The sequence below is a fragment of the Pelophylax lessonae genome (genome assembly GCF_965119305.1).
Source record: "Pelophylax lessonae genome assembly, chromosome: 4".
NCBI classification, from domain to species: Eukaryota; Metazoa; Chordata; class Amphibia; order Anura; family Ranidae; genus Pelophylax; species Pelophylax lessonae.
This window is the reverse complement of record NC_138771.1, coordinates 389758401-389785474: the sequence shown is the minus strand read 5'-3', so window position 1 is coordinate 389785474 and position 27074 is coordinate 389758401. Positions and strand designations below refer to the sequence as shown.

Sequence of the window (27074 nt, the reverse complement as noted above, 5' to 3'; positions counted from 1 at the left end):
AGGTCGGTGCCGCGGGTGTGCGGGAGGTGAAGGAAGGATTATCGTGCCCGAAGGGCTGCAGGATTAGCGGTGAAGGATATCGGTCCGGCGGAGCTCCTCTCACACACGTCCTCTCACATGCTGCGCCAGGCCACGCCCCCGACCACTGGCTTACTAACCTCTGCTTCCGTCCCCAACTACGCCTTCTGCTGTGCCTTGTCTGCTGTGATATGCCTTGTTGCCCATCTGCTGTACCCTGTCTGCAGTACCTACCTTCATTACTTACCTGTTGATCCTGCCTGCTTTCCATTACAAACTACTTCCAGCCGTGTGCAGTCTGTACCATCCTCAGCGCTTCTGGGTCCTAGTGCTCACCTTGTCTGGTGTTCACCTGCAGAGAGATCTCCCTACCACCAACCCTTATCTGTGGAACAGCTGGCAATCCCTGCTAATTTGGGCTTCATGCTTCCAGTTACAACTTTCAGGGACACTGAGTACTCAGCCGCACTAAGCCACAAGGAGAGCCCTCTCGGCATTTCTGCTTCAGGACCAGGTATGTAACAACTGTGTTACACAAGAATCACAGTGTAGCACTACACTGGCTGCACTACATTGTCTTACACAATAATTAGCCCTACACTACACTGACTGCACTACACTCTGTTACACAAGAATCAACACTACACTGCACTGACTGCATTAAATATGAAAGCACAATCCACTATCTACCTGCCTAATCTCCACTCCTAATCTCCAGTAACACACTAAACATGGCTGCAGTGTAAGCAGCCTTATACAGTGTGGGGCATGTACTTAGCCCCTAAACCATGATTGGCTAAAGGCACCCTGCCTTTAGCCAATCATCGCTCTGACATTGTGACACGACTCTGACATTGTGCTGCGATTAGCAAAGCATACAATTCAGGTGCATGCTTTGGCCAATCACAAGCACTTAATGACTGTAATCATGCAGTGCATTATGGGGTGCACATCAGCGGGCCGAGCGCCACATTTGTTTGTGTGTTCAGCAAACACATGATGTTTGAGTAAAACTTACATTCGACTCGAACGGTTAGCCCATCACTAGTCTTTATAAAGTCAAAAAACAGCTGTATACCAACAGAGACATAGAGAGTTGGTCCTTTGTCTTACACCATATTATTTGGTGATTTCGCCTACCTGCAGGTGTATAGGCTTATTGTGTGCCATCAAATGCTGACCTGTACTTTCAGGAGTTGTAAAAAAATATTTTTGATGGAGATAACCTCACTTTATACTTGTGACATATACTGTATATGCCAAATCAAATTGACTTACCTACTAGATCTTTTTCAAACATTTGTTATATTGTTAAATGCACACACACAGGGTTGAGACATTGTACATTTGTACAACTCTATATAGAAAACCTGCTGGAAATACTAAACTGGAATCATCCAGTGGTCATCTCCAAACCCTTCTTCATGAGATACTTATTAGTCAACACTAGGTATGAGCTTCTGGTTCAAACCACCTAACAAAATGGTCACATTTGGCCAGTTTGCCCACCTGAATCCCCAGAATGTAAGCAACACCAATGTCACATAGAATCCACAGTTACTTTGTTTACATACAGTAGCTAGGGATTTGTCATTTAGCATTTGTAGTGTGGTTTAGCAACATTTTGTGGTTTGCACATTTTGTGGTGGCAGTGGGGAAACAACTTTAGGTGGCAGGTCATTGTGATCTATATCACTAAAAAATGTTGTTGACGCTGATAGAACATTGGTGGACAATTTTTACATTTATTTTTTTTTTTTTTTGTTTCGTTTTTTTTAATTTAAGGACTCTTTCAGGATGTGGGTGTCTTTATTAAACTGTTGATATGTGTTTGGGAATGAGTAATAATGTGGGTTGTAAGGAATATACTGGTGTATATACCCCGCGCCACGTGTTTATAAATAAGTGAATTAAATAATATTATAATAATGTTTGTGATTATACTTTAGTGAATAAATATATTAAAATTGTGTATATTGGTAGCAGCTGCTATAGTAAAAATTGTGTGCAGGTAAGTAGTCTAAAAGGCTACCTATAGTGCTTGCTTTAAAAGGTTGTAATAAAAGTGAATATATTAAACTTCATAAAATTAATATATAGCAAATATAATGTATAGAGTAATAAGTTAATAGATCATATTCTATAAAGCATTATTAAATATAAAGTCCAAAATTAAAAAAAAAAATGTCCAATATAAATATAAAGTGAATCCTTAGTGGAAAAAAATCCAAATAAAAGTTCCAATAAATGTGCAATATAGTGAGTCAAACACCTTGGCAAAAATATATACAAAAATTCATGCAGGTAGAGTCAAACACTCTACCTGCATGAATTTTTGTATATATTTTTGCCCAATTGGGAATAAAAAATCTTAAAGGATATCACACTATTTGGAGCTCCATTTTTTTGCATATCTTTTCTGGCGAGAGGGGAGAGGAGACAGAGGGGGACTCTACCACCTTATCCACCTGAAGCAAGCCAAAAAGATCTTTTAGCCTGGAAGGCTATACAAGCTTGATAGGTCATGGTGCTATAAGGCACACATGACCCACAACGTCTGGTAAGTGAATGAATCTTACCTTTTGTCACAGGATCACTACTGAGTGGATAGATTAACCATCGCGCTGAGCACTTGCACTTTTGTTAAGAAGTTTGCAATAATGTGGGTTGATTGATGTACATAGCAATCATTCACCTGGAGCAAGTGAGCAGATATCTTGGTCTCCTTTATTAAAAGGGGGCTTCCTTATTCCTAAGCCTCCCACATTTAGTGGTAGGAATGTGTTGAGTCAACATTATCATGTAAACATCATTGGGTGGAAGGTTGCTAGGATTGATGCTTGATTTTACACTGCTGGACTATGTGATTGGTGCTGGATTTAATGGAAAGCATTGCTTAAAATGTTTAATTTATTTTTTGTAATATATGATTTGGTTTGGGTGTCTATGTTGTATTTACTGTTGACATTTTTCGGGGGAATGAATAAAAAGGGAACTAATGTACCATAAACAAAGGGGTCTTACAGATTTCTATAAGTCTCCTCCACAAACTAGTACATACCTTTTGAGGGACAGTATGTGGAGTGTAAGTCAAATACTATTATTGTGGGTGGAACTATTCAATGAGGGGTGACTACCTTGTATACTGTATTTTTAATGTTTAATGTAAATATTTGACCCTCAGGTTCCCTCATTTTTTGTAGGTCACCCACATTTGTATATTGCCTGACCTTGAGGCTACAACATTTTAGAACATCCAACACCAACCTGACCTGGTAGGCTAAGACTTCATGGCCTTTTGCCCTTTTTTATCCTTTCCTGTATTGAGAATGCATGAAAGAACTTAGGGTAGTCTTCCTAATTGAAATGATAATCAATATATTATGTGCTGAAGGATTGTTAAACCTGTGCGCTACCACTGCAGTCTAACAGTGTGGACCAAGCTGCCAACACTACAGTATATGTGTCCCTTACATAAACCAGTGTTTTAATTTTAGTCACTGCAGCGTTATAGCCAAGATGTAATAAAAACAATTAAATATAATTAGTTAATAAATGATTCAAACTCAATTTATATAAGTGCTATACCATACAGGATGTGGGAGTTGTATCCAAACTCCCAGTGCTGTAAGCAAATGTAACTTTTTTTTACCCAAAAAATATAAAATATAGTTAAAATAACATTCAATAAATGTAAAACCCAAAATGCTAGTGCTACAAAGAAGTAAATATACAAAACTATATAATCATGTAAGGCATATACAGTATATGTTATAACATGCACTTCACATACAAAGCACAAACAGTATACCTCTAGTGAAATTCATAGAACTAGAAACACTGTAGGAATTAAAAACCAATTCCCAGCGCTCCAAATTGGAATTCAATGCAAATAAGTTAAGAAACTAAAAGTAATAGATGCTACTCCACCAAAACTCTTCCATGCACAGTCCCTTATTAAAGTGGTTGTAAACCCTCTCCTATACCGAGTGAAGTGAAAAGCCTCAGTTGATACATAGAGAAGAAACAAATCCTCCTTCATAAGTTTTTCTTGTATATCTACTGTATTCCCCACTCTACACTCTTTGAAAAGTGCACACCATGTTAGAAATCTTGTTTCCTCATTCAGCAGTGGGTGTGGAGTCTGAGCATACACTGTGTGAGAGCTGATTGGAGGAAAGGCACACATAGGCAGAGAAACGAAGGAACACGCAAGAGCTGTATTGTGAATAGACAAGCTCTCTGCTTATCTATCTCTAAGCACCTTTCCAGATGCTTTGGAGAGAGATAAGTAAACACTACAGATTTTTGTGCCCAGGTCAGATTTTATGAATGGTTTACAACCACTTAGTCAGTATCCCAACTGTGTTAACCAGTGTGTAAATCAACAAAGCTGTGCTAGATACAAAATGTATTGAAAAAATACAATACAATCAAGTCCACGTGAAATGATGAAAGATATTGAAAAAAAATCTTCTTTAAAATTCAGTTAAAACTCCAACACCTCAAGTGATTAAAGCTGCTTTTGTGAATACAACTACCGGTGATAAAAAGGGCACCCACCGCTATGGGGGCAGTGCTATGTGCTGACGCGTTTACACTGATCCGTGGGTGTATCGTTTTGCCAGCAAGAGAGACTGTACATTTGGAGTGTATATTTTTTATATGGATGTAAGTGCAACTTTTAAAAACTGTTTTAATAAAGTAGCAAGATATTTTACACTATTGGAGCATCTCTTTCCCTTTATACATCGGTCCATGGGAATTGGTGTGGCTGGTATGGAGATAAGGAGAGGCAGTCAAACTTCCATAGTGGGGCATACAACATCCCACTGATGGTTGTGATCATTGCTCATTTGACCTTTCTAGCGATAGGTCAACAGGATCTTGTAAGCGCCCTTATTATCAAAGGTGGTGGTATTCATAAAAGGAGCTCTCATCACTTCAGGTGTTGGAGGTTTAAATTAACTTTTAAAGAAGTTTTTTTTTATATCTTTCACCATTTCACATGGAATTTATTAACTGTGTTATCCGTGTGCTTGAAACTTTTAATGGAAAGAAACCATAGTATAAACCAAAAAAGTGTTAATATGCGTTGGCCTTCAAAATTATGACTGCTGCAACCCAAATCCAAGTGATTTCTTGTTGTTGAAGCACTGGGCACTGTGTGAGGCTGGCATCTCTTCAATGGACTTTACCCATATTCAATTATATGTCTAAATTAACTTTTATACAGGTTTGCACTTTGCAGTAATATTAGTGTGACAGGAGTCACTTTGGTTGGGGGGCCAGTGGAACCCGACTTACTTTAGAGAGGTTGAGAAATCTCTCTCTCAGCTCCTCTGGCCCCTCTTATGTGTAAGTCACCCTGTGTCTATTAGGGGCACAGGGTTACCAAGAAAATGATGGACAGCTACTTAATGGACACTGAGAATATGATTTGGATTACTATAATTGGGATAGTAATATTTATCAACAATATCTCTCAAGAAATATATGAAGACTATTCCTGGTCTGTTTGATTCTGAACATGGTCATTGAAAGAGCTGGTCATATTGGCCTCTGTTCCATGTTCTTCGATGTAGTGTAGTGTTTTTTGCTAAGCATGTCTGTCTCATTGTTAATTGTTATTTAATTCACCTATTGTTTCTGTCCAGATGGCTAGGTAAATAGCTCACGTTAATTAGGTTTCTGTATACAATTTCATCAGCATATGATAATGTAATCAGACTCACCTGACCTGTGTGTGGTATATATTGTGTGTGTTTGTTCAATAAATGTTCCATATAATTTCTGCGGGTTATATAGCAATAGTGTATTGTTGTGTTCACTCTATTGGCACATTTGTATGTTATTTTCCATTATATCTACATTAGCTATCACCTAACAGTGCCTGCTTTATATGTATTACTTTTGTTTTCAGATCTTATACAAGCTATTCTCGACTAGTTTTGTATGGGGTGGCTAGAATAGCTGATATCTATGTTCAAGACTGAAAGAAGTAGTATTCGGACGGAAGCTCACAAGCACATTGTGGGGTTGCGGTTCCGTTACAATTAGCACCTGCACATTACTGTTTCCTATATAGAACTGTGTATTAGAAGATCAATTTTGTATCTGTATAATGTGAAGGAACAGAACACCTTTTTTAAATAGCAATTTATTGCTTTTCCTAAGACATTCGTTTTTACGCAGATTACCCTTTTGGGTTAATTATTACATAATTTGAGAACAGTGCACCATTTTTGTTTTTATTATAGAAACAATACATAATCCAAAGAATATGAGACAAGACTCAATTAATTGTGGCTCCACATCCCCATGTATAATGGTAAAAGAAGTAGAAAAAGAAAATGGGACTTTAAAGGTAGCCGCTCATAACCCCATGGAGAAAAAGACTCAAGTGTTTATATAAAAAAGACATTTTATTTAGACATCATTAAAAATTACATAAAATCATTACAAAAAACATTTACAACATCTCCTCATTGTTAAACAGGCTCTCTCCTATTATACAAGGGAGAGGCCTATAGAAATACCCGTAGTGTGTGCATATGGGGTGTAGTAAATTTTGAAAGTATCTAGGTTCCACGGGTATCTCAAACAATCACAGGATCGCTACGCGTTTTGCTTGTAGTTGCTTCAGGGAATCCTGTCAATACCAACTCCCAAGGGGAAAGCGATAAATATGGAGTATATGGTGGAACAAAGAAGGAAGGGAGGTCTAAGACACACCAGCCCCAACCAAAAGGAGGGCAGATAGCACACACACCACAGATATCACTCTGGAATTCCAAATTAAGGGGTATCTATCACGAGCCAATATCACTTGTAGGTAAAAGATATCACATAGACATGTAGACTAAAATCTCCCATATGCAAAGGGTGGTCAGAGGGTAGTCCATCCTCTAATATAGCCCCCGCTCCTCATTTGAATCCCTCGAGTGTGTCCGAGACCTTCCTTTTGTGTTCCTACTTATGGCTCCAGATACTCCATATTTAATCTCTTTCCCCTTGGGAGTTGGTGTTGACAGGATGCGTAAAATGCATAGCGATCCTGTGATTGTTTGAGATACCCGTGGAACCTAGATACTTTCAGAATTTACTACACGCCATATGTACACACTACGGGTATTTCTTTAGGCCTCTCCCTTGTATATTAGGAGAGAGCCTGTTTAACAATGGGGAGATGTTGTATATGTTTTCTTGTACTGATTTTATGTAATTTTTTTAATGTCTAAATAAAATGTATTTTTTTTTATATAAAAATTTGAGTCTTTTTCTCCATGGGGTTATGAGTGGCTACCTTTAAAGTCCCATTTTCGTTTTCTGCTTCTTTTACCATTATAGAAACAATACATCTTTATCCAGGCCATCCAGTGCTGTGATCTATCCAAAGTGCACATAAGCTGCTTACTGTATTCATAGGCATTTAATGTGCAAGATAAAAAGTGAGCCCTAGGCAGTGATAAAAATAAATAAAACTACAGCACTTAGCGGTTGAAATGTGGGCGTGGCTTAAAGAGGGGGGGTTAATAGAGTCTGAGATAACTAACTAGGGTAGAATGCAATAATTTTAAATAGGATATGTACAGTGCGGAGTGTACGGCGGTGGGTAGTGTATGCTGAAGAGGAGTATGGAATGTATGATGGTGGGTATTATATGCAGAGAGGAATGTGGAGTGTATGATAGTGGGTAGTATGTGCGGGAGAGCAGTGCGGAGTGTATGTAGGTGGGTATAATGTGCAGGTGAGAAGTGAGGAGTGTTTTTTTTACAATAACATTTTTTTTCATTCTTTTTTAAATGCTTTTTGGGGGCCAGTGGATGGTGTTAGCAGAGCAATGGCAAGTGTCAGAATTTTTTTTTTTTTACAATTTTATATTTGTATTTGTTTTCACAATGATTGGGGTGGGGGTAATGGACAGGGTCAGTAAGGCAGTGGATGGTGTCAGTAGTTTTTATTATTTTATTTATTATTGCTTTACAATTTTGTTTATTATTTTTTTTACCTTTTTTTTCAAGTGCTTTTGGGGCATTGCATGATATTATTAAGCTTATGATCTACCAGAACACCCAGATCCTGCTACGCTATGGATTCCCCCAGTTCTACCCCCCGTCCTCAAGGTAATTAGCTGAACCTGGAGTATCGCACCACATTCACTTTTTTATCCCAGTTCTTATTAAAACATCAAAAACAACAAAAAAATAACCCTAGACTGATTATTAACCACTTAAGCCCCGGAAGATTTTACCCCCTTCCTGACCAGGGGGTTTTTTGCGATTTTTTACTGCTTGACTTTAACGGACAATTGCGCGGTCGCGCGAAGCTGTAACTAAACGAATTTCACGTCCTTTTTTCCCCACAAACAGAGATTCTCTTGGTGGTATTTGATCACCTGTACGACTTTTTGATCATGCGCTATAAACAAAAAAAGAGCTTAAATTTTGCAAAAATAACATGTTTGGTAAAAAAAAATTGCAAAAAGCGTATTTTGATTGGTTTGCGCAAAAGTTATCACGTTTACTAACAAAGGGAAAGATTTTTGTCATTTTTGGTGTTTTTTTTTTTAACGAGTAATGGCGGCGATCTGCGATTTTCTTTGCGGTACTGCGACATTGCGGCGGACAGATCGGACCCTTGACTGACATTTTTGACACTTTTGGGGGTACCAGTGACATTACTGCAGTAATCAGTGCTATATATATGCACTGTTACTGCAAAAATGACACTGGTAGGGAAGGGGTTAACTGTATTGGAGAGGGAGGGGTTAAGTGTGTCCTAGGGGCGTGATTCTAACTGTAGTGGGACAGGTCTCCTAGTGTAAAAACAGAGATCAACGGTTCTACATAGTAGAACCGTCTGATCTGCATTTTTACACAGGGGAGAATGACAGGCGGCTTGTTTACATAAGCCGTCCGCCTTTCTCACGCTCTACCGACGATCGTAGTGTGACCGGCGGACATCGGGTCTGCCGGTCACACGCCCGCACTCCTCTGAACGAGCCTCAGCGGGCGCGCGCCTCAGCGGGCGCGCGCTCGCCCGCTATTGGCTCAAAACCCGGTGACAGGCTAGCGATGTAGATCTACGTCACTCTGCCTGGCCGGGGCTGACTGCCGCAGTAAATATACTGTGCACAGTCGGCAACCGGTTAAAGAAACAAGCGGAAGTAAGAGTATGCCTGGCTGTGGAAGATAATGCAGTGTGCCTGGCTGCAGGAGTCCAAAAGGGAGAAGATTCGGGTAATCTAACTAGTGGCTCCTATGGGGGTAGTGCTACATACATGTAAGTATATAAGGTCAAAGAGTAGCCAAATCCCAGGAAGAATTACAACCCTCATATTTACTATAAGGCCCCTTTCACACTTGTGCGACTTGTCATGCGATTTGGGACTGCAAAATCGCATGACAAGTCGTTCTCCATTATTTCCAATGAGTACCATTCATATCTGTGCGACTTGAAGTCGCACCGACTTCAAAGTAGTCCCTGCACTACTTTGGCACGATTTTGAAGCGTTTGAAGGCCAAAGACAATCAAGCCCAGTCAAACTTGCCTCAAAATCGCGTAAAAATCGCGGCAACAAAGTTGCGGTAAAATCGAGGTAAAATTGCGCTACTTTGAAGTCGCACAAGTGTGAAAGTGGCCTAAAAGCAGAGGTTCTATGTTAGTCATTTTTGTATGTTTAGTTAAGCCCTAGCTTACTATTTTACTAATAAAGTTTTGCGTTTTTACCTGTTCATTTGAAGGCTTTTCTGAAAATTCTAGGCGTGCCTTTGAAGAAGAATTTTTACCTGCAATTTGAAAAACTAGGTTATTGTTTAATGAAGTCAGTTAGGTAATACAAAATATCCAACATTTCAAAGGTAAATGCTTCCATGACCATTAAACTAAAATGAAAATTGCTTGCTGTGGGGGTATCCAACAGGAGGGAGGGGCCAGGAGTTCCGGTGTGAGATGCGAGAAGAGAAGGGTTCCGGGCCCCGCTGTGCAAAACCACTGCACGAAGTAGGTAAGTATAGCATGTTTAATTATTTTAATGAAAAAAAAAAAATTAAAGCTTTACAATCACTTGAAGGCTTTTTACCTTTATGCATTCTATGCACAAATGTAAAAAATCTTCAGTGTGCAGCATCCAGCACCGCCGACCCCAGTAAAAAAAAAATCTCTGCACGCAAGAAAGGCTAATTGCCGTCTGCCTGCTCCCCCATCTGACAGTTCTTAAATAGGTAAGGGGCAGAGTCACCTGGCCTGGTATGGTTCAGAAGGGGGACTCATCCCCCCCCTTTCCTGGCCTGCAAGCTCGGATAAGAGTCTGGTATGGATTTTGGGGGGGGGACCCCACGTCTTTTTTAAATTTTGCTGCAGCATGTTCTATACATAGTACAGGTATGCCACTTTACAGGCAGACCAAGTGGATCCGACCAGGCACTATATTTAAAGGAACTTTTCATTTTTATTGTATCACTTTAAGCATCATTAAAAATCACTGCTCCTGTAGAAACAATATTTTTTCAAAAACATTTTTGCATTAATACACGTCCCCCAGGGTAGTACTCAGGACCTCATACCCTTTTTATGGCCAATAACTTGCATATAAGCCTTTAAAATGGGGACTTCAGATTTTTTTGAAGTTCAGGTCCCATAGACTAACCACTTGCCGACCAGCCGCCGCACATATACTGCAGCAGGTCAGCTCTATTGCGCGAAACGATGTAGCTGTACATCGTTTTGTGCAATAGCCAGTGGGGGTGCGCGCACACCGCCCAAGGCACGCGAGTGTGCTGATTGGCCAGAGGGGGAGCCAATCAGCATGTCAAGCATGCAATGTCCACCAGTCACCCGGGATCACTCCTCAGAGACAGAATGGTGGTCTGCCTATGTAAACAAGATGACGGATTCCTGCTATTCAGGAACACAGATCTCTATGTTCATCTAGTGAGTCCATCCCCCACACAGTTAGAAAGCATCCATAGGGACACACTTAACCCTTTGATCGCCCTTGGTGTTAACCCCTTCCCTGCCAGTATCAGTACAGTAACAGTGCATATTTTTAGCACTAATTACTGTAGTAATGTCACTGGTCCCCTCAAAAGTGTCAAAAGTGCCAGTTAGGTGTCCGATCTTTCCACCGCACTGTCGCAGTCCAGCTAAAAATCGTGGATCCCCATCATTGCTAGTAAAAAATAAAATAAAACTATCCCCTAGTTTGAAGATGCGATAACTTTTGCGCAAACCAATCAATATACACTTATTGGGATTTTTTTTTTTTTTTACATAAAATATGTAGCAGAATACATATTGGCTTAAAATGATGAAAAAAAATTATTTTTTTTTATATTTTTATTGGCTGTGTTTTATAGCAGAAAGTAAAAAAAAAATATTTTTTTTCATAATCGTCGCACTTTTTTTGTTTGTAGCACAAAAAACAAAAACTGCAAAGGTGATTAAATACCACCAAAAGAAAGCTCTATTTGTGGTAAAAAAAAAGGACATAAATTTTATTTGGGTACAGCGTCCCAGGACCGCGCAATTGTCAGTTAAAATAACACAGTGCCGTATTGCAAAAAATGGCCTGGTCATTTGGGGGTAAAACCTTCCGGTCCAAAAGTGGTTAATAGAGTTTGCAGCTCGGGTCCGAACTTTTTACATGTTCGGAAGTTATGGGGTGAACCGAACTGGGGGGGGTGGTCGGCCCAAATCGAATACGGTGTATACCCCCAAAGATTTATTTTGGCTTCACCTTGTATTCTGAATACTCAAGGATAGTCTCTGGGACTTTGATTACATCTGCATTATTTACAATTAGCCCCCGTTTTTGAATATACTGTGATCATATGACGGTAATATACATTTGCAAATATATTTTCCTGCTATTATGTATATTCCTGAAGGAGAAATTTGTCTTCACACATATCCTGAATACCTATTGAATAATTATTTATTATATTTATATTCATATTATCCATGCTTCTGCTATGCGTGCTCCAGATGCATTCTTATGTTTTTTGTTTTTGTATATTTTGAATTACAGTATATCATAAGCAGAGACAGTCTCCTTCACTAGTCAGTAATTTCTTCCTGTTAACCACTTTACCACCGGAGGATTTTGCTGTCTTACGTCTGGGACACTTTTTGCGATTCGGCACTGTGCGACTTTAACTGACAATTGCGCGGTCATGCAACGCCGTACCCAAACGAAATTTATGTCCTTTTTTTCCCACAAACAGAGCTTTCTTCAGGTGGTATTTTATCACCTCTGCAATTTTTATTTTTTGCGATATTAATAAAAAAATGCGACAATTTTTAAAAAATAACAATATTTTTCTACTTTGACAGTTAAAAAATATCCAATATATTAAATTTTTATCATATATTTAGGCCAAAATGTATTTAGCTGCATGTCTTTGACCAAAAAATTCTCAATGAGCTTATTTTTAACCGCTTTAAGACCGGAAGATTTTACCCCATTCCTAACCAGGCCATATTTTGTGATTTTTTTTTTACCCCACAAATAGAGCTTTCTTTTGGTGGTATTTGATCACCTGTGCGATTTTTACTTTTTGCGCTATAAACAAAAAAAGAGCGACAATTTTGAAAAAATAACAATATTTTATTTTTCACATTTTTTATATGAAATTCCCCCCCAAAAAAATGTAAAAATCTAAATTTAACATTTTAGGCCAATTTGTTTTCTGCTACATATGTTTGTTTAAAAAAAAAAAAATCGCAATAAGCGTATTTTGATTTGTTTGCGCAAAAGTTATCGCAGCTACTAACTACGGGAAATTTATGTCATTTTTATTTTTTTTTAACTAGTAATGGCGGCAATCTGGCGGCGATCTGCGATTTTTTTGCGGGACTGCGACATTGCGGCGGACAGATCGGACCTTTGACTGACATTTTTGACACTTTTGGGGGTACCAGTGACATTACTACAGTAATCAGTGCTATAAATATGCACTGTTACTGTAAAAATGACACTGGCAGGGAAGGGGTTAACTTTTATTGGTGATCAAGGGGTTAATGTATGCCTGGTGCTTACTGACGTGTGTGGGGGGAGGGTACTATGTGACACAGGCACAGATCGCAGGTTTAGCTATGCTGAATCCTGTAATCTGACCCTGCCTGTCACTTAGGAGATCCGCCCGCTTTGTTTACACAAATCTCCACACTCGATCCCCGACGATCGGGGAAGAGCAGCGGTGATCACCGCCTCTCTTCCCCTGGCCCGACTCCCGCTGTGACTGAAAACAGCGGGCACGCGCCGCCGAGAAAGGGGGAATGTCTGGTGACGTAGGTCTGCGTCGCCAGACGATAACGAGCCACTGGGACGCAGTAGCAGCACAGTGAGCAGTGCTAAAGTGGTTAAATCAAGTCATTCCATTTTTTTTCAAACTGATATATGTATTGATTTAGATGTTGAGTTATACTGGACATACTGTACTGTACTGTGCAAATTTTTCTAGGCAGATAAAAAGCAGTGTAAATATTTATGTTGACTAAATTAACACTATTTAAGTCAACTGAAATACGACTAAAACTAAAATAACTCAGATGACTAAAATACAACGAAAATTAAAATGGCATTTTAGTCAAGACTAAAATACTACTAAAACTAAAATGGTATTTTAGTCAAGACTATGACTAAAACTAAATCGAAATTTGACATCAAAATTACCATTGCACTACCACAAAAAAATAAGTAGGGGACATCTACTAAGCTGCTGAAAAGAAATAAAAATATTTTCTTATTTATTTATTTTTTTTTTATATTTGATGTTGGCTAATTTATTTAGTTGATGTGCATTACAGCCACTATAATTTTATAGTTTTTTCTTTTTTTTTTTACACTTCTGTTTGTCAAAAAAGCAATAATTTTGTTTGTTTATAAAACTTGAAAAAGTCTTAGGCCTCTTTCACACGGCCGCACCGTATGTCCGTATATCACCGCATCCGTTTGCGGGTGATATACGGACATAATGCATGTCAATGGGATTGCGGATGTCAGCGGATGACCATCCGCTGACATCCGATTTGCGTCCTTTCAGTTCTGTTCCGTTTTTTGGAACGGAACAGAACCCTATTTTTCTTCCGTTTAAAAAAACGGAACGGATGCAAAATCGGATGTCCGCGGTGTCATCCGCTCACATCCGCATTCCCCATAGACATACATTATGTCCGTATATCATCTGCAAACGGATGGGATGATATGCGGACATACGGAGCGGATGACACAAGTGTCATCCGTGTCCGTGAAGAAAAAAAAAAAGTGCCGGAGCGGAGAAAAAAAAAAAAACGCAGCGGCCGTGTGAAAGAGGCCTAAGATCTTTGAGTTCAGCTCACAAAAAATGGGGGCAAAAACAAAAGTGTTGCATTTATAATTTTGTTCAGTGCACTATAAATAATAACATGTTATTAGATTTTTACTTCAGTGGGTATATACAGTAATGAGTTTGGCAATTCTAGAGAAATGCTTAAATAATGCATTTCAATTTAATTAAATCAATTTGATTTTAGTCTAAAATGTATTGGAAATTTTAGTCAACTAAAACACGACTAAAAATGAAACAATTCAACAGCTTGTTGGCAGACAACGTGGTTTTGATGTTGTCAGATCCCATGACATCCCTTCCTGCCGCATATGAGTCTCTAATACTCTTTCAGAATGTTTCCTACTACAAACTAAACGCAACAAAATCATATGTCCTGGACTTGGGGATTGCTCCTGGGGACAGGAGGGTCCTGGCCTCCTCCTTTCCTTTTGGTTGGCAAGACGGGAGGATCCAATACCTGGGGATCACTCTCACTAGTACCACTGCTCACTTATTTAAAAACGAATTACATTCCCTTCATGGATAAATTGCGCACTCAACTTCAAGTTTTATCTAAAACTGAATTGTCATGGGTGGGGCGGCTAGCCGCCTTCAAAATGATGATCTTGCCACTATTTTTATATCTCTTTAGAACTCTTCCCATACCGATCCCATTCACATACCTTAATAAGACCCAATCCATGATAAACCGATTCCTGTGGAATATCAATAGATCCCGAGTCGCCTTTGCAAACTCGTTAAACATCGGCGAGCGGGCGGACTAAATCACTTGGTGCTTAAAGCGGAGTTCCACCCTAGTTATACATTTTTTTATAAAAATACCCCCGGGACAGTTAGGGCTAGCACATTCCACAATGGCTAGCCTCTGATCTGTCCCGGGTTGCACTTACCTTTCAGGAGAAATACTTACCTTGAAATTGTCTTCTCCAGCGCTGCCATCTCGGGTGTGGGCAGCTTGAAGCCAGCGCGATCCTCTTCCGCGTCCTCTTCGGTCCTCTTCCTCCTTCTTCGGTCCCACGATGCACTGCACCGGCCCCGACGTCACTTCCGGGTCGCGCGCGTCATCCCTCCACAGCTTCTGGGCATGCCCAGAAGCTGTTTAGAAGGGAATGACGCGCGCGCCCCGGAACTGACGTCGGGGCCGGTGCAGGCGCAATGATTCCTGGGAGCGATGACGTTCAGCTCCCAGGAATCATTGCAAAAGCCAGGAAGTGACGAATCGCCGTGGCCGCCGAGGGGAGGAAGAAGGAAGTAAGGTGAGTATATTTTCTCTAAAAGGTAAGTGAAAAAAAAAAAAATTGCGATTATCCATTTGTTTTTCAGGTGACCGGGAGCGAGAAGATGGAGGTAAGTATAAATTTCGGGTGGAACTCCGCTTTAAGGATTATTACCTGGCTTTGGTCCTGGCTCCACTGAAACACTGGTTCGGTGGACCCTCCTCCCCCTTGTGGACTTCCCTTGAGGCAGATGGAGTTCCAGGCAAAAACCTACGTGTGCTCCTTCTCGAAGTCTGAAACAATGGCAACCCCGGGATCTCCCCCTATGGTCCAAGCAGCTTTGCAAACTTGGACAATCTTCCTTTCCCTACCAATGGCAGGCCCAAAATCTGATGTGCCCATTCCCCTAGAGGTTTGCTCCCTTCTTATCCCAAACATTAACTTAACACATTGGTTGGCGAGGGAGTTGATCAACATACAAATTCTGTATGCTCCTTCGGGCCTTAAGCTTTTTAGCGATCTTAAAGCTGAGTTTGACCTCCCGGACCGGGAACTTTACTCTTGCCTTCAGATAGTATCCCTCCTGAAAGGCACCAATGCTCGAACAGCTGTACTCCTTAAAACAATAGTGTACCTTCTGAATAGAGATCGACTGATTATCGGCAACACCGATATATCGGTGGCCGATATGCACTTTACCCGATATATCGGAATCGGCCCTTGGATTTACAGATATTGCCGATATTTAGGGAAAGTGCATGTACCAGGGTGATGCCTGCAGCTAGAGGCATCACCCCATTACCGGTGTCCATAGCCGATGGTCGGCTGACTTGTAATGACAACCGATGCGACTGAGAAGCCGCTCGGCTGTCATTACAAGGAGGGGGCGCCCCCCCTCCCGCCGCCTTCCGCGGCTCGCCCCGGGTCTCCCGTTCCACCGGAAGAACCAGCATCCTACCTGCACCGCGGCCGTCTGACCGGGTCTCCATTTTTTTTAATTCGGTGCCGAGTACCCGGAAGTGATATCATGACATGACATCACTTCCGGGTACTGGCGGTGCCGAATTAAAAAGACTTACAGCCAAACGTGGCATTTTGAATGCTTTTAAGTGCAGAGGAGTGCTTTTAGACCCCCAGATCCCTCCACCACAGTACCTGTAGACATTATAAAAAAAAAAAAATTTTAATATCCGAAAATATCGGCCAATACCGATATCCGATGACCAAAATATCGGTATCGGCGTTAAAACGATATCGGTCGATCACTACTTCTGAACCCTGTAGAAGTAAAAGGGGGCATCTCCCTCTTCTATAATGTAATGGGGGATAAACTCTACCCAGAAAGGCTGAACTACTATACTAAATGGGAGTTGGATCTTGGAGTGGACTATACCCTGGAACAATGGTGGTGCGCTAATCTAGCGACTTACAAGTATTCCAGGAATGCTAACTCCTGAGAACTTATGCATAAAATTACTCATCGCTGGTACCTTACCCCCTTTAGGATCTCACAGTTCTATCCCAACTCGTCCAGCTTATGCTGGAGGGGCTGCGGGCGGATAGGCACCCTTTTCCACGTTTTGTGGTCTTGTAGGTCAATCGCACAATTGTGGCCCCGTGTCTTCCTGCTGATATCTAAAGTCACCTCAATTCCGATACTTCCTTCCCTGGGACTAGCTCTCTTGAACTTAGATCTGGATGCCATCCCGTTTCCACTACAAAATGTAGTAGTTAATATCCTACTAGCATCTAAGCTCACTCTGATGAGGAATTGGAAGTCCCCATGAGTCCCGGCTTTAGGAGAGTTGGTGGATCTGACGCATCAATATTACACATATGAAAAGATGTATGCTATACCTTCTAATGATCTTGAGACATGAAGGAATAGATGGGGCGTGTGGGCAGAGTAGCATACAAAATTCGCAGAAATGAAGATGTATTCATGTTTGACTCTTCTGAAATGTATTTGTTATCTTCCAGCTATTTCCATGTTTTGTTTCATGTTTCTATACCCCTTCCTTTGTGCATTGCAACTTTGATAATCTCGTTCTTTGGGGAAAAAATGGTTTCTTGTTTGCTTCAAATTCAATTGTTCTTATTTGCATATGCAAGTTTGGGCAACCCTTATGCGACATGTGGGATACGGTTGCGGGTTGACGCCTCTTTGTGTGGTCGACTGTATCTCTATATTCTTTTATGTAATGTTTAATCAATATGCAATGCATCTTTCAGTTATGTTTCTTACTTAATAAAAACTATTGAAACTAAAATTGAAACAATTCAGTTGACTAAAATACAACAAACTAAAATCGCAGGCCATGTTTGATCTCTTTTTCAGACTAAAACACTGTCGACCAGGAAAGCTATACAAAGTGTTTCAAGATAATATTATAACACCTGTGCAATGTAAATTAGCAACAAGCTCAGAGTAGCCCACTTTTTTACCGTTTGTCTTATACAAAGTGTTTGTCTGAGCGTGAGCTGACCCACACACAATGTGGGGTTATTTACTAAAGGTAAATCCACTGTGCACTTCAAGTACACTTGGAAGTGCAGTCATTCTAGATCTGAGGGGGAAATGCAAGGACAATAAAAAACAGCATTTTTGCTTGTACATGATTGGATGATAAAAATCAGCAGAGCTTCCCTCATTTCAGATCTTCCCCTCAGATCTACAGCGACTGCACTTCCAAGTGCACTTTCAGTGCACAGTGGATTTGCCTTTAGTAAATCAACCCCAAGGTCTGGTAAGTGTCAGTGTGATAAGAGGTGGAGAGGATCACGAAGACACATGGCATAAACACACTTTTTCAATCCATGATTGGACAGATTGCACAGTTGGGAAAAGGATTTACCATCACTGAGCACTATAGTGGACTTCTCTTATTTGATATAAGACTTATACACTTTAATGTTTATTCAAACATATTTGTTTTATTTTATTTACACTGGAAGGAATATATATATATATATGTATATATATATATATCTATGTATCTATATGTATATCTATGTATGTGTGTGTGTATATATATATATATATATATATATATATATATATATATATATATATAAATATGTATCTATATGTATATCTATGTATGTATATGTATGTGTGTGTGTGTGTATATATATATATATATATATATATATATATATATATATATATATATATATATATATATATATATATATATATATATATATATATATATAAATTGTATTTTGACACCAGAGGAGATGATATTTATTTATATAGTAATTGGAGGATACCTAGCGCTCAACTTCACTATAGTTTATAACTAGAGTTGAGCGGACACCTGGATGTCCGTGTTCGCGGGTTCGGCCGAACTTGAAAAAAAAAGTCCGGGTCCGTGTCCCGGACTTTTTCCGAACTTTACCCGGACTCCGAACCCCATTGAAGTCAATAGGGACCCGAACTTGTAGGCACTAAAATGGCTCTAAAACACCAATGGAAAGGGCTAGAGTGCTGCAAATGGCAGAAAAACGTAGTTAAGAGCATGGCAAGTGCTCTGCAAAGAAATGTGGATAGGGAAATAACTTAAAACAAAAAAAAAAAAAACAGAAAAATAAAACAATGTTCTTCATCTGTGAAGGACGAGGCCCATATGGAGTAGGAGGGAGGTTGAGGTGGTGGTGGATGTGGCGGTGTCATAGGCGTGCGCACAGGGTGTGCCGGGTGTGCCTGGGCACACCCTAATCACCTAGGGCACATTAGCATTATCGCTCTGTTTGCCAGTGAGGAGATGGGAAAGATCTCCCTCGGACCTGCTCTGCCATAAGAGAAGTGCCACACACTTCTATTTCACTTTGCCAGCAGGGAGAGTAATGTACCGGGGCCATATACATGTAGGCAAACACATGCATGTGTATTTAAACTTTGGGGTGCACACCCTAATGCAATAGGCTGCGCACACCTATGGGCGGTGTAGGTGGAAGCGGCGGTGGAGGAGGACGAGGTAGCCAACACTGCTTTTTTTCAGTCATTTTAAATGAGGGTACACCCCAAAAGAGTGAGAAAGATCAAAAATAGAACAATGGCTGGGTAAGGTCGGTATCCATCTCTATTCTGCACAAGGTACGGAAAAGTTCTGTGGGATCCATGCCTGGTTCATTTTAATGAACGTGAGCTTGTCCACATTGTCTCTGGACAGGCGGCTGCGCTTGTCTGTGATAACGCCCCCAGCCATGCTAAATACACGTTCAGATAATACACTGGCTGCAGGGCACGCCAGCACCTCCAAGGCGTAAAGGGCAAGCTCAGGCCATGTGCCCAATTTGGAGACCCAGAAGTTGAAGGGGGCAGACCCGTCATTCACTACATGTAGGCGTGTGCACACATACTGCTCCACCATGTTGGTAAAATGCTGCCTCCTGCTAAGACGTTCCATATGAGCTGCTGGTGCTGCTGTTTGTTGTGGCGTGCTGACAAAGCTTTTCCACATTTCGGCCATGCTAACCCTGCCTTCTGAGGTGCTGGCGGTGCCCTGGTTGCATTGGCGACCTCTTCCCCCTCCTCCTCTGCCTTGGCCTTGTGCTTCCACTGTGGCCCCGCTGTCAGGTGGGAATGCCAGCAGCATCGCGTCTACCAGCATGCGCTTGTACTCGCGCATCTTGCGATCGCGCTCCAGTGAGTGAATTAAGGACGGTACATTGTCCTTGTAACGGGGATCCAGCAGCGTGGCCACCCAGTAATCAGCAATTGAATGTGGCAACTCGGCGGTCGTTGTGGAGACACTGCAGCATGTAATCGCTCATGTGTGCCAGGCTGCCCAGAGGCAACGAAAGGCTGTCCTCTGTGGGAGGTGTATCGTCTGTGTCCTCTGTATCCCCCCAGCCACGCACCAGTGATGGCCATGAGCTGGCCTGGGTGCCACCCTGCTGTGAACATGGTTCCATCTCCTCCTCCATCTCCTCCTCCAGAACTGTGCCCCTGCTGGACAATTGTGTCCCTGGCGTTTGTGGGTGCAGGAACCCACCCTCGGAGCCACTTGCAAATGACTGCCCTGAAAGCCTTGGAAATGTTACCTCTTCATCCTCCTCCTCCTCTTCCTCATCCTGTGCCACATCCTCTTCCATCATCACCCGAATCGTTTTTTGAAGGAGGCATAAAAGTGGGATAGTTAAGCTGACAACGGCGTCATCGGCACTGGCCATGTTGGTGGAGTACTCAAAACAGCGCAACAAGGCACACAGGTCTCGCATGGAGGCCCAGTTATTGGTGGTGAAGTGGTGCTGTTCCGCAGAGCGACTCACGCGTGCGTGCTGCAGCTTAAACTCCACTATGGCCTGCTGCTGCTCGCACAGTCTTTCCAGCATGTGCAAGGTGGAGTTCCACCTTGTGGGAACGTCACATATGAGGCGGTGAGCGGGAAGGCCGAAGTTACGCTGCAGCGCTGACAGGCGAGCAGCAGCAGGGTGAGAACGCTGAAAGTGCGCACAGACGGCCTGCACTTTCTGCAGCAGCTCTGACATATCGGGGTCATTTTTAAGGAACCTCTGCACCACCAAATTCAGCACATGCGCCAGGCAAGGGATGTGCGTCAAACCGGCTAGGCCCAGAGCTGCTATGAGATTTCGCCCGTTATCGCACACCACCAGGCCGGGCTTGAGGCTCGCTGGCAGCAACCACTCATTTGTCTGCTGTTCCATGCTCCTCCACAACTCCTGCGCGGTGTGTGGTTTTTCCCCCAAACAGGCAAGTTTTAAAACTGCCTGCTGTTGTTTACCCCTGGCTGTGCTGAAGTTGGTGGTGAAGGTGTTACGCTGACCGGATGAGGAGGCGGTAGAGGATGAGGAAGCGGAGTAGGAGGAGTTAGGAACAGGAGGCAAACTGAAGTGCCCTGCAATCCTCGGTGGTGTAAGGACATGCGCCAAATTGCTATCCGCCTCAGGCCAATCTGCCACTGCATTTACCCAGTGTGCCGTTAGGGAGATATAACGCCCCTGACCGTGCTTACTGGTCCACGTATCGGTAGTTAGGTGGACCTTGGCACAGATGGCGTTGCGCAGTGCACACCTGATTTTTTCCCCCATTTGGTTGTGCAGGGAGGGGATGGCTTGCCTGGAAAAGTAGTGGCGGCTGGGCACGACGTACTGTGGGACAGCCACCGACATAAGGCTTTTAAAACTGTGCGTCTCCACCAGACGGAATGATAGCATTTCAAAGGCCAAGAATTTTGAAATGCTGGCATTCAGGGCCAGGGATCGCGGGTGGGTAGGGGGGTACTTCCTCTTCCTCTGAAGTGTTTGGGAGATGGAAAGCTGAACGCTTCCACGGGACATTGTGGAGATGGTTGGTGACCCAGGTGGTGGTGTTGCTGACAGATCGTTTGTTTGCGGGGTGGCAGGTGCCGGTATCACTACAGAGGTGGATGGAGAGGCAGAGACTGCAGCAGAAGAGGAAGCAGGAGGAGCCAGAGACCTTTCTTGGTTTTGAAGGTGTCTACTCCACTGCAGCTCGTGCTTTGCACTTAGATGCCTGATCATGCAGGTTGTGCTCAGGTTGAGAAGGTTTATGCCTCGCTTCAGGCTCTGATTGCACAGGGTGCAAACCACTCGTGTCCTGTCATCAGCACATTTTCTGAAGAACTTCCACGCTAGAGAACTCCTTTGAGCTGGCTTTGGTGCGCTTGGTCCCTTGCTGCGTTGGGCAGTAGCAGGCGTAGTGTCTAGGGCACGGCCGCTCCACTTCTGCACCCCGCTCCCTCTTCTGCTGTGCTGGTGGCTCTGTGCGACCACCGCCTCTTCCTCCAAACTACTCAGGTCACCTGCATGACCTTCATTCCATGGGGGTCGAGGACCTCATCATCTTCCACCCAGTCTTCACCCCTGCCCTCCTTGTCGGTCTCCATAATTCTTAGTGCCGCAGCAGTTGGCACCTGCGTTTCGTCATCATCGGAGACGTGCTGCGATGGTCCTTCCATGTACTCATCTTGAGAAATAAGTGGTTGGGCATCGCTGCACTCAATCTCTTCCACTTCTGGGGCAGGGCTAGGTGGATGGCCATGGGAAACCCTGCTGACAGAGTCATCAAAAAAGAAGAGACTGCTGCATGACTTGGGGCTCAGACTGCTTGCCTCATTTGCAAGGGGGTTAGGTGAAAGACGGTTGGACATTGGCTGCAGGTGCCAACTCTGACCTTTCTGCAGTAGACTGGGTGGGAGACAATGTGAAGGAACTGGAGGCACTATCAGCAACCCAATCTACTATCGCCTGTACTTCTGGCCTCATCACTTCTAGAGGCGCATGATGCCCTACCAAATACTGCTGCAGGTTCTGTCGCCTACTCACACTTGAGGAAGGTGTTTCACTTGTGCGTGTAGCTGGCACAGATCGACCACGTCCTCTCCTTGCAACAGGAGCTCTACCAGCAGCACCACGACCCAGGCCACGGCCCCTATTTGACGGTCTCCTCATATTTCTGTAATTTATGATCTTGCCCTAGAAAGGTGTTTATTGAATAGTGGAACAAAACAACAACAGTATCGCACGGGTGTATCTCACAGTCAAATATGCAAACTATGCCGCAATTTAATTTTTTTTACCCCAAAAGGGTGTTTATTAAATAGCGGAATAGAAAAACGGTATACAAATACAACGGGTGTATCTCACAATCAAATATGCAAAGTATGACGCAAATTTAATTTTTTTCACCTCAAAAGGGTGTATATTGAATAGCGGAATAGAAAAAAGGATATAAAAACGGTGTATCTCACACGTACAAACACAGACTAGGCCCCGATTACAATTTTTTGTACCCTAAAGGGAGGATGAGGAAGAGGAGTAGGAGGCGTTCGGAACAGGAGGCAAACTAAAGCGCCCTGCAATCCTTGGCGGTGGAAGGAGATGCGCCAAATAAATTTAAAAGGTGTATCTCACACGTACCGATACAGACTATGCCGTAATTTAATTTTTTACACTCCAAAAGGGTGTATATTGAATAGCGGAATAGGAAAAATTTTATAAAACGGTGTATCTCACACGTACAAACACAGATTAGGCCCCGATTACAATTTTTTGTACCCTAAAGGCAGGATGAGGATGAGGAGTAGGAGGAGTTCGGAACAGGATGCAAACTGAAGCACCCTGCAATCCTCGGCGGTGGAAGATGCGCCCTAAAAGATTGGAAGGTGTATCTCACACGTACCGATGCAGACTATGCCGCAATTTAATTCTTTTTACCCCAAGGGTGTAGATTGAATAGCGGAATAGAAAATATGATATCAAAAGGTGTATCTATCTCACACGTACAGACCCAGACTAGGCCCTGATTACTATTTTTTGTACCCTAAAGGCAGGATGAGGAGTAGGAGGAGTTCGGAACAGGCAGGAGGCAAACTGAAGCACCCTGCAATCCTCGGCGGTGTAAGATGCGCCCCAAAAATTGGAAAGGTGTATCCCACACGTACCGATACAGACTATGCCGCAATTTAATTATTTTTACCCCGAGGGTGTAGATTGAATAGCGGAATAGAAAATATGATATCAAAAGGTGTATCTATCTCACACGTACAGACCCAGACTAGGCCCTGATTACTATTTTTGGTACCCTAAAGGCAGGATGAGGAGTAGGAGGAGTTCGGAACAGGCAGGAGGCAAACTGAAGCACCCTGCAATCCTCGGCGGTATAAGATGCGCCCCAAAAATTGGAAAGGTGTATCTCACACGTACCGATACAGACTATCCCGCAATTTAATTCTTTTTACCCCAAGGGTGTAGATTGAATAGCGGAATAGAAAATATGGTATCAAAAGGTGTATCTATCTCACACGTACAGACCCAGACTAGGCCCTGATTACTATTTTTTGTACCCTAAAGGCAGGATGAGGAGTAGGAGGAGTTCGGAACAGGCAGGAGGCAAACTGAAGCACCCTGCAATCCTCGGCGGTATAAGATGCGCCCAAAAAAATTGTTGGAAAGGTGTATCTCACACGTACCGATACAGACTATGCCGCAATTTAATTATTTTTACCCCAAGGGTGTAGATTAAATAGCGGAATAGAAAATATGATATCAAAAGGTGTATCTATCTCACACGTACAGACCCAGACTAGGCCCTGATTACTATTTTTTTTACCCTAAAGGCAGGATGAGGAGTAGCAGGAGTTCGGAACAGGCAGGAGGCAAACTGAAACACCCTGCAATCCTCGGCGGTGTAAGATGAGCCCCAAAAATAGGAAAGGTGTATCTCACACGTACCGATACAGACTATCCCGCAATTTAATTCTTTTTACCCCAAGGGTGTAGATTGAATAGCGGAATAGAAGATATGATATCAAAAGGTGTATCTATCTCACACGTACAGACCCAGACTAGGCCCTGATTACTATTTTTTGTACCCTAAAGGCAGGATGAGGAGTAGTAGGAGTTCGGAATAGGCAGGAGGCAAACTGAAGCACCCTGCAATCCTCGGCGGTATAAGATGCGCCCCAAAAATTGGAAAGGTGTATCTCACACGTACCTGTCACGGGGTAACGTGGCAGAGCCTGACTTAAGAGGAGTGGCTTACCGGGTAACTGGCGTGGCACAGGTTCACCAGAGGCGCGGAGTCTAAGTGTTAGCCGGTTTTCACCAGGGCCCCAGATGGTGGGGATGGATTTGGCTGCTTGCTAACACCAGGTCGCGGTCCCCTGGATTCCCTGGGAGAGCCAGGAACAGGTCCAGGACCAATAGCCGGTAGCAGGTAAACAGATCAGGACGAGACAGGAGGATAGTCAGGACAAGCCAAGGTCAGGGCGGGCAGCAGGTAATCAGAATCCAAAGACAAGCCGGGTCAGGTAAACAGGAACAATCGGAATCCAAAGACAAGCCGGGTCAGGTAAACAGGAACAGCAGATATAACAGGCACAGGATACAGGAGAGCTGAAGACAACACAGCAAAGTGCAGTGCTGCTGGGCTGTTTAAATAAGGCAGCCTGTTTGCCAATTATTGCAATTAGTCTGCTCTAGGTTAACCCTTTAGGTTGCAGACTCATGACAGCACATCAGTGTGCTCAGGAAGCGTTGCGCAGGGTATTGAGTCTCTGACATTGCCCCCCCCCCCCTTAAGGGCAACCTCCGGGTGCCCAAAAGTTTCCTTTTGTGGGGATGGTTGCGGAAGAATTTCCGGATTAAGTCCTGGGCATGGAAATTCTGTACCGGTTCCCAGGAATTTTCTTCGGGGCCGTAGCCCCTCCACTTAACCAGGTATTGTAGCTGGTTCCTCCGCCTTCTGCAGTCCAGGATGGCCTCCACCTCAAATTCTTCGTCCCCGTTGATTGTGACAGGAGCAGGTGGTTCCGAACTTCTACCAGGAAAGGAATCAGGTACTGCAGGTTTCAAGAGTGAAACGTGGAAGACTGGATGGATCTTGAGGTAATCGGGAAGCGTCAATTCGTAGAGATACCTCATTTAATTTTCTCCTCACAGGGAACGGGCCAATAAACTTGGGTGCCAGGTTTTTGGAAGGGCATGCCAATCGGAGATTGGTGGTGGCTAACCATACCAGGTTGCCAGGCTGGAGAACCAACTCACCTCTCCTCCTTTTGTCAAAGAACTCTTTATTGGAGGTCTGAGCCTTGGTCATGGCATCCTGTAAGATTTTGTTGTTCTCCTTAAGGAACTCCAAGATATCCCGGACTGCTGGCACTGTAGGTTCAGGAATAAAGCAGGGCAAGAAAGATGGGTGAAACCCGTAGTTAGCATAGAATGGGGACTGACCTGTAGCCAAGTGTTTGGCATTATTGTATGCGAACTCTGCTGATGGTAGTAGCGAGACCCAGTCATCTTGAACAAAGGTGGTGAAGCATCGGATATATTGCTCGAGGGTCTGGTTGGTCCTCTCAGTCTGCCCGTTAGTCTGGGGATGGTATGCGGAGGACATTGACAGCTTGATTTTCAGTGAATCACATAAAGCCCTCCAGAAGCGAGAGGTAAATTGGACACCTCTATCCGACACAATGTTCATTGGGACCCCGTGAAGTCTTACAATTTCTCTGATGAAGACCTGCGCCGTCTCAAGCGCGGAGGGTGTACCTCTTAGTGGTATGAAGTGAGCCATTTTCGACAGACGATCTACTACCACGAAGATTGCAGAATAACCGTCTGATGGAGGAAGTTCCACGATAAAATCCATGGCAATCATCTTCCATGGTCTGTCAGGGACTGGTAGTGGTCTGAGCAGGCCCCATGCCTTATTTCGGGTTGCCTTGCTTCGTGTGCAAACAGTACAGGAGGAAACATATTGTTTACAACACTTCTCTAAGTCGGGCCACCAGAACGTGCGCTGCACAAGATCCAGGGTCTTATGGATCCCGAAATGACCAGCCATCGGGTGGTCATGACACAGTCCTAGGATGGACACACGAGCACTTTCTGGAACGAAAATTTGATCCCCTCTCCATAGCAGTCCATTTCTGGGTACCAGTATAGTTCCAGCAGGATGGGGAGCATTTACTGTGGCTTGTCTCAGAGCGGTAAGAAGGTCAGACTGTAATAGCAGAAA

The 27074-nt window shown here is 43.0% G+C and overlaps 1 protein-coding gene across 1 annotated transcript in view; it reads right to left on the bottom strand.

Annotated features, from left to right (window-relative positions):
* The window catches only part of SLC4A9 (solute carrier family 4 member 9), a 1068229-nt gene that overhangs the window by 912200 nt on the left and 128955 nt on the right, over nt 1–27074 (bottom strand). Inside the window, 1 exon segment of the mRNA XM_082254102.1 lies at nt 9751–9809. Coding sequence (XP_082110228.1) covers nt 9751–9809 — 59 coding nt within the window.